Source organism: Ammodytes marinus (assembly GCF_949987685.1).
Source record: "Ammodytes marinus genome assembly, chromosome: 18".
Taxonomy (NCBI): domain Eukaryota; kingdom Metazoa; phylum Chordata; class Actinopteri; order Uranoscopiformes; family Ammodytidae; genus Ammodytes; species Ammodytes marinus.
In genome coordinates this window covers 10073994-10090498 of record NC_137222.1, presented here as the reverse complement: position 1 = coordinate 10090498, position 16505 = coordinate 10073994, and the positions used below count along the sequence as shown (strand labels likewise).

The 16505-nt window shown below is 38.5% G+C and overlaps 1 protein-coding gene across 1 annotated transcript in view; it reads right to left on the bottom strand.

Annotated features, from left to right (window-relative positions):
- The window catches only part of astn2 (astrotactin 2), a gene marked incomplete at its 5' end in the record, with an annotated part of 278723 nt that overhangs the window by 132605 nt on the left and 129613 nt on the right, over positions 1-16505 (bottom strand). The window contains 2 exons of the mRNA XM_080046601.1: positions 6505-6651; positions 10269-10376. Coding sequence (XP_079902727.1) covers positions 6505-6651; positions 10269-10376 — 255 coding nt within the window. The remainder of the gene's footprint in view (positions 1-6504; positions 6652-10268; positions 10377-16505) is intronic.

Genomic DNA, 16505 nt, shown 5'->3' with positions numbered 1-16505 from the left:
CTCTCTGGTGTCTCCACACATCCAGAGCAACCCGCTGCAATTTTGCCTTCAGCCCGGTCCAACAACCCGCAGCCCCTACCTCTTCACCACCAGTCACCAAGCACTAAACCATAAACCCACAACCACCACACATCACCCATATCAACTCTCAGGCCTGAAGGCTGGAATAAATAAACAGAACCAGCAGATGTAGGCTACATGTAACGTCCTGCACACTATGATTATTGCTGCACTGTCCGGTGCTTTACCTGAAAGTCTGGCACTGGAATGCTGTTGCTGTTGCACAATACGCACACGTCATTAACCTACGCTTAGATACATTACAAATTGCCTGGGACTTTTTGTTGCTAGGTTTGACACCCTCATTTCAATGCAAAATGATCCACACAATACATGGTTGAAAAGAAACCAAAATAGTTTATTGAAACCATATGGGGGAGGGGTTACTCCGCGCTGTCTTTACTGCGTCTGCATCACCTGCAACGAAGGGAGATTGATTAGTGAAACCTTCTCACTCTTCCTTTTTGTTTGGTTCTGGAACTCCTGCCACTTCTTCCTCACAGCACGCCTGTCACGCAGGCCACATGGGCTGGAGGGGGACATATTTTCGGCTATGGCCTGCCTAACACGGTTCTTCACCGTGATGTTCTTTTTGCCCCTTGTTCCCCCGAATAAAACTGCCCGGTGCTGCCAGACCTCGTCCACTAAGACGCCCAACTCCTCCGCGGTAAACGACGGTGCCCGCTTGTTTATTTTGCTGCCGCTTTCTTCCATTCTCACATCACATGTGTGTGCCTATATCCACGGGGTATATATGCGCTAATGGGCTTGATTACTACTTTGATACACTTGTTGCCACACACACCCGCACCCACACACACGTTAGCCTACATGCGTAGCCTAATTCCACCTGTGTGGGGGAGACCACGGGGCGCTGTGTGTGACTTATGCGCTGATAAAGAGGTGGGTGATCGATTCGCCTGGCATCGATTTATTCAGTTTCAGCACGACCGCGGTGGACAGCTCCCACCAAAGTACTTCTTTCGATGCTTCTTTCGCTTCATCTTACGGCTCTCCAAAGAAGGGACTTAAGAAGCCATCTGGGAAACACCCGTATCTTAACGCTCCTTCTTTGGCGAACCCTTCTTTCTTTGGCGAACCCTTCTTTCGACCCTTCTTTGGCCCCAAAGAACGATCGCATCTGGGAAACGCGGCCAATGTGCGTATTGAAGGGATATCCTAGGTAATTGCAGTTGAGGGGGCTGAAAGAGTTGCATGAGTTAGTCGGTAAATGCTGTGCTCATTGACGCTGACTTCTACCTTTCTTTTCTTACTGCTTCCCAGACCAATCATTAAACTCTGATCACAGAACAAGATTATCCTTAATTGATGCCAATGACGTTTACTTTCAAAGGGGAGCTGTGCAGAGATTGTCCCTCGGCTCTATATGGTGAAAAAACAAAGACTCTTCTATAGCTATTTTGTGTGAGCAGTATACTGCTGGGTCATTGAAGGCAAATATTCAGAAGCATTTCACCATAGGCCAAGTGGTACATGTCTGTGTTAGATAGCAATTGAGAAAAAATAAATAAAAGAAAGGGTACCGGTATACAAGCATTACTTCTGTTTTATGAGGTAAACGCCTGTGATAGTGGTCTTCAGGCAGAGGGATTAATGCAGACTGATACGCTTAGGCAATAGCCAGCAATCAAAATGTGAGTCACAGGAAAAGTTACAAGGCCAATGCCCTGCAGTATAATACACAACTCAGAGAATACATACCCTACGAAGATGGATTTGCACTTGGAACGGTCAAAGCAAAACTATATAAAGCCACATCTATGTTCTTTTCTGTATTATCTATTTAGTTGTTATAATAGTGTTTTATATAATTCACACCCATCTGTTTCCACCTACACACACATCTCACCAGCTGCTTCTTTTCATTTGACAGGGATGCGTTGTGCCATGTCAGCCTGAACAACACACAGAGCCTTTGTTTTCTGACTACCTGGACAACTGAAATAAATGACTGGCTCTATTATGCATGGACAAATAACAGGCCGGCCTTTATGTAAATGTTGAATTGCTTGTAGCCATTGAAATGTAGCTACAGTAAGGACCGATGCAAAAGTTGAAGTGTGTTTATCCCAGATGGTGAAATCATACTGTATGTGAATATGGTCATTATGACCACCACTTGTTTCATAATTGTATTGTATTGTTGCTTATTTTTCTTTCCTCTACTTGTTCGAAAAAAATATGTTCAATTAAATTCAAAGGATTAATATGAGAGCTACACATACTTTTGTTTCAGTTTGGCCTAATTAAAATACAATTTTTTTATTTTTTTTTAAAGACTGGTTGGAGTGTTCAAGATGTTTTGTTATAAAATATGTTTTCTTGCTACTGCATACACAATACTCATTTAAATTATACAATCGGTACATATTGACGAATCCTTTAACCATGGTTGTTGTTGTTCCTCTTGAAAACAAAGTATTAAGAATCAAAATATCAAAAAGGCTGAAATGCACACATGCACACACTGCAGTTAACTGAACAGAACTGTGAGTAGCCCTCATTTGTAGAGAGAGTGGGAAAAAATCTCAGGGCTTCAGTTCACAGTCAGTGCGTTTACATGCAGACTCATAATCGGTAAATAAACAAATAAGACTTCAACAGGACTTGTAAAATGCATGTACACACCTTTATCCGATCGACTTCGCTCACAAATTGGCACATTAACGGACAATTGAAGTCGGTTAAGAACACCTAGATAACTCGTTAATTGTCGGCATTCTCTCTGCATGTATACAGGGATCGGACATCACATATCGGAGTTTCCCTGCTGAGGATTTCACAAGGAAGTGGAAGGAGACGACCTAAAAAAAATAGTACCACCATAGTGGAGACAACCATGCATCGGACATTTATCCGATTCCTGAAAGGCCACGTATGTATACTCAGACAAGTGACACGGTCCGTTCGAGTGTCTAGTTCGGTATATGTCTTAATCCAATCTAGTTGTGCCATGGAAACACACTGACTGTGAGGAGGCAATTGTTAGGTGATGGGTTTGTTTCTATGAAAACCTGTAAAGAATCCCCTCCTGAGCAAAAAGAACATCGCTGACTGCTGGCAATTGTACAGTGAATATAGAGGATTGAGTGTTGGAGACAGGGGACCAATTATTCTGTAAGTTTAACCCCCATTTTGGGAGCAGAGTTTGGATGAAAGCACTTTAACGTCTATGTCATGGTGACATTGATAGATACAGAAACTGGGCTATATAGTAGTAGCTATTTTTCTATCAAGCAATTAGAACAAAAGAACAACCATTTACACTGACCAACATGCTTTTAATAATTTGATCATTTTCCTTATCTAATGCTTTTTTTGTATTGTCATGTAATGAACCTATTTGTTGTCATCACTTGTTATAGGAGTTGAAATACATTATGAGTTGAAGATGACTCCATATTATGTCTTAATAAATCCTACACTTTTCTCTCGTCTGGTCTCAATTCAGTACTAAATACGTTTAATTTGTATTTAATTTATATTTTTTTGTGATTTATATTATTATTTTCACTATATATTACTATACTGAAACATTTGTTGACTGTATTTAACATATTACTTCTGTATGTTTATACAGTTAAGTGTTTCTATGTAATGAGAGCTACTGCAGGGCACTGCTGCCACGGCAGAAAAGAAAAATGGATCAGTGCCAAATTGTGAAGTGAAAAGTCTTGCAATAACAATATATTTTCACAACATACACACTTTAAAGTTTAACATATGTTTCCCCCGCATATATACTGTAAAATAGTTTATATGTATTGAATGTCATGTCATAAGTGTTGCTTTGTAGACATATTGTAGTATAAAAGTCCCTTTTCTGCATTCCTCTTCCTCTCCTGGCCAAACTGTTTTACTCATTTGCACTTGCCTTGCTAATTTGGATTTGTTGTGTTTGTTTATGTGTTGGATTTGTTTGTTTGCTTATTCCGAATGCCCACCTGCTGCCAGCTGTATATCTGCCAGAGCAATGGCTTAAGCCGCGTAGTATCACATCTGGACTGTTTCAGGTGTCTGTTTTTTTAGTAATGAATATCCATGCGAATTTCATCAAACTCCAAGTAGTAGTGTTTTATATATTGTGCTATAAGTTCAAAACTAAGCATCAGGTCAAAGGGTTAACTCAGCTCAAGGAACATCCAAACTTTGAAGAGAACTCTTGTGAAAGTGGGAATTCTGCTTCGTTAGTGGTAGTAGCAAAGATCATGAGGTCACAAAAAATGAATCAATAACCATTCTACAGGGACTATATATTAGATTTCACAGAATGCTGACGGGCCTGTTGTATTGATATGTACCTTGTAAACTGACGACAGTGTTTTAAGGACATAAGAACCAACTGACCATAATGGACACTCAACGGGACTCATTCAAGAACATTTTCATATTATTATCCTGTTTTTCTTTTTTTCCCTGTCAGGCTTTCATGTTCCAAATTGAATTCATATTAACTGTCTTTACTGCTCATACTCGTCATTGATAGCTTGTTTCAGACTTATAAAATTCCATATTTTTTTGGTTTAATTCTCAGAAATCGCTCATTTTCAAGACCTGCTGTCAGTAGTGGGCAGGCGAAAAGATAACAGGTTTGGCAAAATCATTGTATCCGTATTAGAAGACTTGAAACTATTTGTAAATAGGAAGGATGATCATGGACATAGACCCTAAGGCAGCTCAGAGCGAGTGACATAATGTTGTATAACAAAATGATGTATACCAATATATTCTCTAACTTTAAAAAGTTAGAGAATATGTTGTACAAGTTGAAGTTTTTTGTGTCTTGTTCCACTTGTATTGTGTGTCCAATGTGCACACAGATTGCGGTTGTGTGGGTGGACTACAAATGAGGCCTAGGCAGCAAGAGCACCTGATCAAGTGATATGTGAATGCAGACCTTTTTCAGAGATATGGCAATCATTAGTCCAATAGCCTGGGCTCCCTCACTCCCTCTAACTTCACTTAACTGCTTGCAAATGTCCCATCTTGGCCTCTCCTAGCTCCCTGTGAGGTTTATACGGTGGTATCTTGCCAAATCCAGGGACACGATACACAATTAACCCTGAGCCAACAAGGAATATTAAGTGGACTCAGCGGTACACGTCTCTTAGCGGTTTCCTGGGCATCCATGTCTGCTACATACTTGATCATTCTGAACTATTTAGTTTACTGTCCCCAATATAGCATGTAAACAGACAGATGGAATTATCAACTCCATTTTGTTTTAGTGTACATTATATTTATTCTACTTTTCTCTATGATATTTTGACTTTGGCGCACAGGACTTGTTTGTATGCCATGTAAGACAGCTTGTTACTTCATATGGCATGCATTATAAAGAAACTGAGTTATTATGTCACATTAGTCGAATGGAGCATTTGTGTCATGTTGACTAAACAAGTGCAAACAATAGAATAAGTAAGTAGTCTAATCCAGTCAAATGCAATACAGTCAGAACACTGAAAGCTCCCAGTGCAAAAACAAAGAGGAAAAACGTGTTCTTTTAACACACAGCTCTTCAATCAGTCTGATGGTTGAAAATGTCATTCAGTTGTTTGTTGTGATAATAAAAACTTTCAGCGAGCTTACAGTGAGTGAGCATTATTGTTCTGATTTTTGCCCATATTATTTTGGCTCCAGCACATGAATTACTTTTTGTTGGATGGATGTGCGGCTGTGGTACTTTATCAGTCTTGCAGTGGGGGGCATTTACACCAAAAAAGCATTCCAATTGAAAACAACAAATCATGTTTCGAAGGGGTGGAGATTTAACTGCAAGCCGTTTGTAAAATAGAAACGGGGGAAGCATGCCGATTTTTCCCTGGTCCATTAGCTGTTCTTCCTGGGAACAAAAAGGATGCAAATGACATAATATTTTTCACCACTCCAGTAACATAGTGTACTATAACTCCTCGACACTCATCTCAGCACTGTGCTGCTTGAAGGACAACTCTATCTAATTATGGCTTGGAAGGAAAAGGAACAACAACAAAGGTGCACCATGATGGATAGTGGCTATTTTTATAACATGCTTCACACATCTATATCCTTTTCTTAGCTAATGCAAAGCTCAACACTGCCCATGGCTGAAATACCAGGTACAGTATGTCCTACTAAAATTGGGTGTATTATAAAAGCGATGATTGATTCCAGGTCTTTCTAAACAAGTTCCATTCAGTTTAGTGGGTTTCTTGTCAGTGAGCAGCATTTTTGGTCATGATTGGACAGACAGGTTGTGAAATGTGAGAGCTTTTGGGATTTTCACATTGAATACTTCCGTTTAAAATACGAGTGCAAAAACGATGTGCTACTAGGGACACACATACTGGGCTAAGTGAGCAAAACTAAAACTGACATTTTTTTTCGAGAATAATCCCTTTAGTTGAACATTCTTCCAAGGTCTAATGAATGCGTTGCACTTACCATCCGCGACAAAATGCTCGGGCACATGGAGGGTGACCTTGACAGTGAGAGGGCAGGAATCCTGTGTGGCGTAGACAATGGCGATGACACAGGTACTGATGGTAATCAACGTCAGGCTGACCTTATTTAGGGGACTGTGCGGGTGGCCTAGAGGTGGAGAGCGAGACAAAAGATAAATGGTGAGACAGAAGACCTTTTGTTTTGTTCTGGGTTTAAACAGATAACCATATTTTTTTAATGTCATGAGAAATGGCAGCTTCCTACTATTGTACACCAGAACTCCATTCAACACAGACGCATACAGCAAACCCTAAGACTGAATCATTCCCTTTTGCATTTATCTCAGTTGAAAGTACAGCCTCCAATCCTCTTTCAGTCCTATGGTGATGTTAATATTAGTTTCCATGTATAACCCTAACACAGGTCCAAGTTTGGAATGGGTAAGTAAAGAATGACTTGGAATACCCAAGCTCCTCCAGAACACCCCAGAATAATTGTCCAGCATGATATATATATATATATATATATATATATATATATATATATGATTTTATTGATACTGACAGGGTTATAGATGGGTTGTGTTGGTTGCTCTTTGGCCCCGTCGGGGCTCCCATTTCCAAGCCTGGATATAGTAAAACTGGTCGCTTAACCTCTGTCTACCGATTTTTATCATGAGAGAAGTCACATGTTTAAAGTAGGCTTACTGGTATGTAATAGGGATAAGGTAGTGATAGCACTGGAATGAAAACACTGTTAGCGCCAGATGTGAACTGTTAAAAGTGAGTTGGTACTGTTCAACCTGGGAAAAAAACCTGGAAAACATAGCACAAACCATACATTCATGCAGTATGCCAAACATCCCTTGTTAACTACATTTGGTCACATTTTGCAGTATGCATACCAGCATGGATTGTGGGCTCTTCTGACCCACAATACTCTGCAATGCACTTTGCGTCACATTGACTGAGCGGCAGAGGGAAAACAAACAGCAATGCGACATATACATAAGAAAGAGGGTCAAGTTCAAAGTGCAATATTATGAAAAAATAGTAGGACCCAATTGTCTGAATACTGCACGCAAACTACATATATATATATATATATATATATATATATATATATATATATATATATATTTTTTTTTTTTTACGGCAGCTGCAATATGTAGCATAGTAAAAAGAAAACATATGCAATTGGAATGCTAGGAATGTCCCCGAAACCAGCAGGCTTTATAAAATGAATGCATGGTTGCTAGGAAGAGAGCTTGCACACTGTGCTATGCAGCTATGTTGCAAAAGTCAAAAGTAAAAGGAGGCCTATTCTTGTTTCCATGTTGTATGCAGTCAAATTCAGCTGGTAGCAAATTATTGTGCTGGCTGAGTGACGTATATGTATACTATCATGTATACTAGCATATACTATCATGATGTAATACTATCATGCTTTCTGGTAAGAGTTATGTTATTTCATCAATGGGTTCCTGAAAAATACCAACAGCCACAAGCAATGTCAGATATGTTATGTTGTAAGTGTGAGCTACCATGGTCAAATGGATTGAAATGAAGTAAAGCCCAACAGTAGAAACGTAACTTTCCCTACTAAGTTCAGTTCATAACTGCCAATACTCCCAGTGACAGGAGAGATTTTAGAAGCAGTGAGATGGAGTTCAAGGTCAAAGCCAGGGAGTTAGGACAAAAAACCCCCCCTTACTGAATCACATGTCACGATATTGTGGAGGGACAGGAACAAGAGCTGTCTAAAGCAAAAGCAGCAGAGCAGCTAATCCCTTTGGGGTGTGGGTGGTGGTGTCACTGAGCTTGTGAAAGGGACCCTCAATTACTTTAAAAGCCTACTGAGTAGACAAAAGCTTGTACACTCACGGTGGCAAACACTTACTTTATGGCGCCAAACCAAACGCCTAGTCGATGCGCTTATATACACAGAGAAACACAACACATACCTAGTAGAAAATGTGAGTGGATGTAGAGGAAAACACAACCGCAGATACAGATGGTAACACTAAACAAACGTATGAGGTTCAAACTCAAAACTTTAACTTAAAATGTCCTGTTTTATCTATCTTTTTATCGAATTCTCCCAGCCCATTCTATGAAAAAGCATAACCTTTTTACACGGGCTGTTACTTTAACAGATATCGTTATGTCTTTCACAGCTAATATGATTGTATGTAGTTCAGAACTTAATCACAGCTGTTAATGCTTGGGGGCATTGTGCAACTATACGTGGCAGCCCCATCACTCTGTTAATAAATAATTACAACATTTTATTTCCCAAAGGGGATAATATAAGTTATTCTACCACACAAAGGCTGCATTTAAACTATAAATAAGCTTGAATGACCAACAGTTATGTTACTGGATGCAAATGTCCATCCACAAATGTATTTACAAAACCTCGGTTTTTGGAATGAGTAAAACTATTTATGAAAAACTAGAAGCCATATTTTGTCTTTGACTAAAATTTAAACATTCACTTTTAACTATTAGACATCTAAGCAAAATTAAGCTTTTTCAATAAACTTAGTCTGTAATCAGGATCAACCTTACAAACAAGGTTAATGTTTCGGGTCCTGGGTTTATACTATTCCTAGTATGTTGACTTGCTATCAGTGTTTCTGCCTCTGCACATCCAGTTCACAACACAGATTCAAACCTCAGTCATACAACAACTACACAAAAAAATTACATTATATCATTCATCATTATGATGACCTCTCGTTAACGTTCATCTTTACAGCATTAAGTAGTTGGGAGGATCTTTGGGTTAAATACTGATCGGAAATAATTTACTATGTATTGTCTCTAATTCTAAACGGAGCAATTGCTAGAGTGTTCAGGACTCAAGGAGAGTTTCTTGCTTTCAAATTCCGCCTCTTAGGTTGCATTCAACATACAGGAATCTCCAAGCTATAAGTGCTGCCTGAGAGGCTGAATTCAGGGCAACAACTTGTCCTTTCCTTGTATAAAAGGTAAAACAAATAGACACTTATGATCTGTTCTAAATAATATTTTAATTCTATGAGATAAATAACCATTCCTCCTCCTCTGACGGTGAACTGTTGGCAATGGGAATAATAAGAATACATTGATTTCCATTTAGTTTCAATCAATATACAGTATATGGACACACTGACACACACACACACACACACACACACACACACACACACACACACACACACACACACACACACACATCTAGACACTTACTCTATCTTAACTCTGTGATTATCCTTATCCAGGTCACTCCGTCAAATACACACACATGCAAAATGCACACACAGTTTGCACTATCACATATCATTTTGTGGTAAGGGGAGGTAAAAATCATGCTTCCGATCAAAGTAATTCGACTCAGCTTCGCTCATCACTGAGCCTCCATTTACATCTGCTCATATATCTGCGTTGAGTGTCATCGAGCTGTGCCATGGAACAGCACTTTTAAACCCCACCGGGAATGAGCATGACTCCTTCCGACTTCCAGCTATGCTGACAATTCTAGAAATGTCTAGCCTCATTTCCCTCAGCTATAGGTTTCCATTTCTTCCCCCCTCCGATTCAACCAGTGTTAGGTTGGTTGAATTCATTGCTTTTAAAAAATGTATTATTGTATTTTATTACCTTTTTTACTTCATTGCCTTCTCAGTATTATACAGTGGGTAAAAGGACCCCAAGTTAATATGTTTAAAATGACCACATTTATAACAATATACAAATAAATACACCTGTATTCCCTCTTACCTTTGCTGCGCCTCCGTCCTCTGTGCTGCTCTGTGTAAAACTTCATTTGGTTGTCATCTTCAGGCTCTGACCCTGATTCCCCTTGAGGACCAAATACACCTCCAGGGGCTGGCAGTGAGAAGATAAGAGGGAAAGAGTGCAAATAAATCCAAGATGAATCAATCAATAAATGTTGATATAATTAAAAAATGCAATTATGCTGAAAAAAAAATGTAATCAGCAAAGTTTTTCAGGTAATCAATACTTTGAAACTCTGCACAAGACGAAACCATGGCAGATAAATGCCCCAATAAATGTATGAGAACTGTATGAACAAGACTGTATGATAGAAGTTATTCAACACAGGTCCATTGGGAATTTAGTTTAGACGCTACTGATGCAAGCCCCTTAAATTGATTCAAGCTAAAATATCTGCACACAAATGCAGAACAATTCATTGATTGATTATTCAGAAGCATTTTAAGTTTTAAGGGGGATATACTCTTCATTTGCATGTGGCAATGACATTTTTCAAGAACGATGTGCAAGTATAATTTCATAAACATATCTACCCCCCTGACATAGAAAGCATTACTATGAAATCCAATCCAATTCCAGTAATATGCGGATGATATTGTACTTCGGTGAAACATACTAATCCTGGACACTGGCCTTATCTATTAGCCTGTATATTTAGATATAACAATTGTGGGGGGCGCCCTTAGCTCAGTTGGTAGGGCGTCCCCCCCCCCGGGCCGGGCCCAGCAGCAGACCCGGGTTCGATTCCCGCCCGCGGTCGTTCTCTGCATGTCACTCCCCTCTCTGCCCCATTTCACCCATGTCTCTTCATACTGTCAAATAAAAAATGCAAAAAATATATATTTAAAAAAAAGTATAACATATGGATATGGAATGGAAAGGGGCTGATATTTGTCTGATCTGTTGGCCGCTGTTGGTAATTTATCTGTGGTGACAAAGTCTCTGGAGCACGATTTACTAATCAAATTGGGGTCACGTCCCCAGAATGCTTGCTTGTGTGTGCATGTCTGTGTTTGAGTCTGGGTAAAATAAAAGCGAAGCTGCGACAATTGAGGCTTTGTTTGAACTGCCTTACCACTGCAACATCAAAACACACACCGCTGCACAGAGGCTTTCACGCACTGACCAATGCCAGGGATTTGTTAAACCAGTGATAAATGAATCAGGAATTTGACATAACATAACATGTGAGGACATCTAGACACTGGATTCTAATGCTGATATACATAAAGGAGAGATTATATGTGTTCCTGTAAATCACTTGAGACTTTTCCAGCATTTTAATAACAATGTAATTTAAGAAATGACTATATTGTAGTAATATCCATGTAATTTACTCATAGTTGTGTATGTTTTGCTTGTGTAATCCCCAGGTTTACAGTGATTTCACTTCTTAATCTCCCAGAGTGGAAAGGGGATAATGGACAGAAAGCAAATCAATGCTTTCCTCTTGGCTTTAAGGGGGCATCTGAGTTGAAATGATAAACCTGTTGACTGCAAATGAAAGAAAATAAACTCTTGGGGGAGAAAAACAGGTTAATGTGTCAATACCCTGATTCATATTTTGTGTAAGAAAAGTTTTGGGTTCAAACATGTACACTTATGTAAGTGGACAATTATTTACCGCCACATTTGACCAATTATGGATGATGGCTAAACTTCTAAGCGCTGCAAATTGAAAAGGTATTTGGTAATTACGTCTTTAATGGTAGACGATTATACAAATGCTGGAAAACTGATAGATGTTTTATTTATGTTTTACTCTGTTTAGCCACGTGTTTATAAATGTAAGATAAGGGCCTGTTTTTATCAAATGCCTCCTACATGTACAGAACATTTTGTAACATCAGTGATAGATTAAAGAAAAAAATAACTTCACTTCTACTCCTTCTAAACTTAAGAATAAAACACGTATGCAACTTCAAATAAATAGTCTTAACTTTAAATGTTGTCTTAAATCAGTTAAGGGTTGTTTCAGTAGATGTCTGCAGAGGTGAGAATAAACCTCATGGGACATTTTATGGAGTGACTGTACAATAAGTCAGTGGTGAGGATGAACACCATGTTAGTAATACGTATGCACTTGGAAATAAAGTAGTTTTAGTCTATTAGTTTAATTTGAATTGAACATCTGATAAGATGTTGTACCATTTATTCAGCATTTTAAAAGATTTCTTACAACATACATGGAGCACATGTATTTTTGTTTATTATCAGTTCTCACTTCCAATGAATCTTTGTTGTTTGCACTTGGCCACTTGTTTTCTTTCCAACAGCAGAATTAATTTTCTATAGCTTTGTTTTATTTGTTTCTATTTAACACAATTTCCAATAATTTCATATTTAGTTCTATATTATACTATATAGATTAGTTTAAAATGTTAGTGTCACTTAAGATATTAAAAATAAAATACAAGTTTCTTGGACTATGTTTGTTTTTTGACCGGAAAATATATCAATGTGTTAACTGTTAGGATATTTTCTTCTTCTTTTTTTTAAGAATGAAAAGCAGATAGCAAACATGAGGCGAATCCTTGCTTGACTATTCCTGCACAAAGCATTGAGGTGAATACATTGTGAGATAACTTGAGAGGTGAGCTTCAATACAGAGCACTTAATTTCTCCGTACAAAGGGGTAAAGGGGACAGTGTATCAGAAGTGGATGGTTTGGATGGTTTGAAAGGCTTTGGAACACTCTCCCCAAAACAACTTTCTGACATTAGATTAGGGAAGGCTGAGTCTGACCAATCCTGTTATTTTCTGAAACCATCTATCCTAGATTCACACCCATCCACTTCACGGAGCGACTGGCCAACTGTGCAGAGGTGAAAAAGGAACCAGGGGTTGAACTTCTCCCTGCACCTCTCTTTTCCCATTTTTTTACAAGAGTAGTTCTTTCACTTTTCAAGCGCAGTGAACCAAGCAGCCCTATAAAAGCCTTCAAGGAGAAGCTCTCTGTAAAATGTGTGTTAACCCATACTTAAACCGTATCGAGTGGTTGGACAATGTGTCATTCTAATTAGTTCTGAGAGAGCATAACGTGACCCCGGGTCTCTTGATACATGACTTATATTCCTCTCGCTCCACAAATCCCTGTTTGACTCCGAAGTCGGCTCTTTAAAGCAAATATAGTGTAAGAGTTAGATTTTAAAGCCCTTCCTGACAAAAGACCTTCACAAAATGATTGCCTTACTGGACTTGAGTCATATACATTAGGGGGATAAGTTACAAAGACTGAGCACCAAATATAATACCCTCTCCCTGAAAATGAATGGATAGAGGGTATTTACAGTGATAAAGAAATTGAATGATTCAGGAGTTTAACGTTGTGTGAAATCAGATTGGAGGAGAGCTTAATTGTCTTCTATTTGTCTATGTTTTCAATTTGTCAAATGTTGTGCAAAACTGAGTCAGAACCAATGTTGGTTTAATTGACAGGTACATTCTCAAATACAAGGAATTGGCTGTCGTCAGACAGTGCACACAATTAACAAATAATTAACATACACCTAGAGAATATAAGTATAAGGCATCACAAATATGTGCAATTGTTTATTAGAAAATATATTAAAAAAAGACAATAGCATATTTCTCAAGAATGTCAATATCAAAAGTCAGTATAGAAGGAAATACAATGTTGATTATACTATAGCCATGCTGCTGTGTTCTGGAGCAATTGGGAACATTAAACCATGAGTACATTTTTCAGAGTCAAAAGTGGAAAATAATCCACATTTTTAGAAATGTTTTTAATTTTCTACTCTCACAGAGAGGTGTTTTGTGTTATAGTAATAATAAAGTTATAGGGATTATGAGTGGGTGCGTGAGGGATGCTCTCCATGAAATCAGTTCCTTTCTTCCAAACCTCAACCCTTCCTTATTAAGAGTAGTTTATTGCCAACGATAGAGCAACATGTGTTCTTCTCCTTGTTCACTGGTCATAATTCTTGGGCAAATGCTGAGCAATGCAGGTAAAACCCCCCCCTTTACCTACCGCATAACATTATGTCATAACTCTTAAAAAAAGCATGCACCATAAAGATTTTAGTCATGATTAAATGTTATATTAAGTCTGTGTTAAAAAAAGGGCTTACAGAAAGCTGTATTCATTCGTGTTGGTCTGGTGCACTTAAACAGGTTGATAGCAGAGTAAGATTTGCAGTGTAAGAGTATGGCTGTATTTGGAGAGTGAAGCCAAGGCAATGTGGTGTAAAATTGATTTTGAATTTATACATTGTGTTAGAACATGGCCAAAGAGGTGGCGGATGGAGAAAAAGATAAAGTGAGGAAAAGAGACAGAAACATAGTCAAGCAAATGTTTCAAAAAACGGAGCATGTGGCCAGTTCGCATTGTCAACAATAGCTCTTGTCATCTCAACACAGTCTACTATTCCAGGACTGTTTGCACGTTGTTTGCTTAATGTTTTATTTTAAATTAATCAGATTTCCTTTATTGCAATGCATGTATAATTAGCAAAAAGGCAGAACTTATTGGGATTTTTCTTTTTTCTGTTAACAATGAGGGATTGTTTGTGTTTGCAGTCCTTGAGTTATAGGAGGTTTAGAGGTTCTTCGGAGCCTGAACTAAACACTGGTACCATCATCGTGCCTCATGCGGTCTTCACATTTGATTTAGACCTGGAGAGTGTGACATGTGCTCTTCGATCAAAAGAAAAGAAGAATGTCTCACACTGTGAATGTAATCAAAAAGTCTTGTTCTGTAGATAAATAAATGACTGATCTTAGAAAACCAGGATAAAAAAATATCCTGCCTCCATATTAACACTTGTCTTAATTCCTTGCATACTCCCTAAATCCTAGGAGTAAACAAAATGAACTGCCATTTCAGAACTCGTAACACAAATCAGCTTTATAGGATTGTAAACCCCAAATCTGTTTTAGATTAAGAAACAGTTGTTTATCACAAACTGTGAATATCTGTTCTACAAACTGAAAAAGGGCAATTCATCATTGGATGGACACCACTTTTTTTTTGACATCACATATGTAATAGTGTTTTCCCTTGCTAAAGTAGATGTTTATGAACATAACTACTACTGATAAAGTTACCTACCAAATATGTTTTTTAGCAAGGTAAAACACTTGTATAGCCTAAGAAAGAACCAGAAGTGTGCAGAAACTACACACACCCACTTATCCCAGACCTCTCTTATAGGCATCGGTTTATCACTAACACGTCTTGTAGGTCTTGACTCATGGTAATCAAATTGCAATATTCTTGAGAAAGTGCTAAATAATTTCAGTGGCATTGTCTATTGAGAATAGATGCAGCCTGCACCCACAGCTTCAGCAAATACACAGCTGGAGCACCTTTATACCATCCGGCGGCTTTCACCATTAATAAACAATACTTTGAAGAAATATGTACTTTTGTTTTTGTTTTGTTACTGAACTTCAGTCATGTTCGGGGTCACGGAGGGCAGATGCTGCACCTACACAAGATGTTCAAAGAATTTCAAGAGATCAGTCGCTAACACACATTCTGTCATAGTTTGTGTGTGTGTGTGTGTGTGTGTGTGTGTGTGTGTGTGTGTGTGTGTGTGTGTGTGTGTGTGTGTGTGTCTGTGTGTCTGTGTGTGTGTGTTTGCGCATGTATGAGATGTAACGCGTGCCTTTGTGTTTGTGTGATCTTTGTGTGTCTGTGATTGTGTCTGTTTTTGTGGTGTGTAAATGAGTCTGGGTCGAAAGGTAGCCTAATACCCTCTGTGTACCGTTTAGGTTTTTAACTTTTGAGGTAATACAAACATAGTTTTCTAATGTTGGTATCACTTCAGGATACAATATCAAATTTCAAGGTAAAAAAAGACAATTTCTGTTTTTTTCTCTAATGGTAGACACACCGGAGGGCCGTTTTTAGTTTTGGAACATGACCAATAACGACCAATAACCTCTGTATTTAAAAAGAAATCAAGCAAGTAGGCTAATAATAACCATTAATGAATTATAAGCTATCGCATCACAGTAGGCCTAATTGTCCACAATAATCTCACAACAGCCCCTATCTAAAAAGGAACTTTAAAAATGTACAACTGTAAGGTCAGTTGTCTGTTTTATTCAAATAAGCAGTTGATTATTTCTGTAGTGCGTATTGGCATCTTTGAGCAAAATACCCCCAAAATTTTCGGCGCGCCGCGCCTCCTCCACACCTGCGTGGTGACCTCCTTGACTAAGACATTTCCTGGGGGAAACACTGTTGCG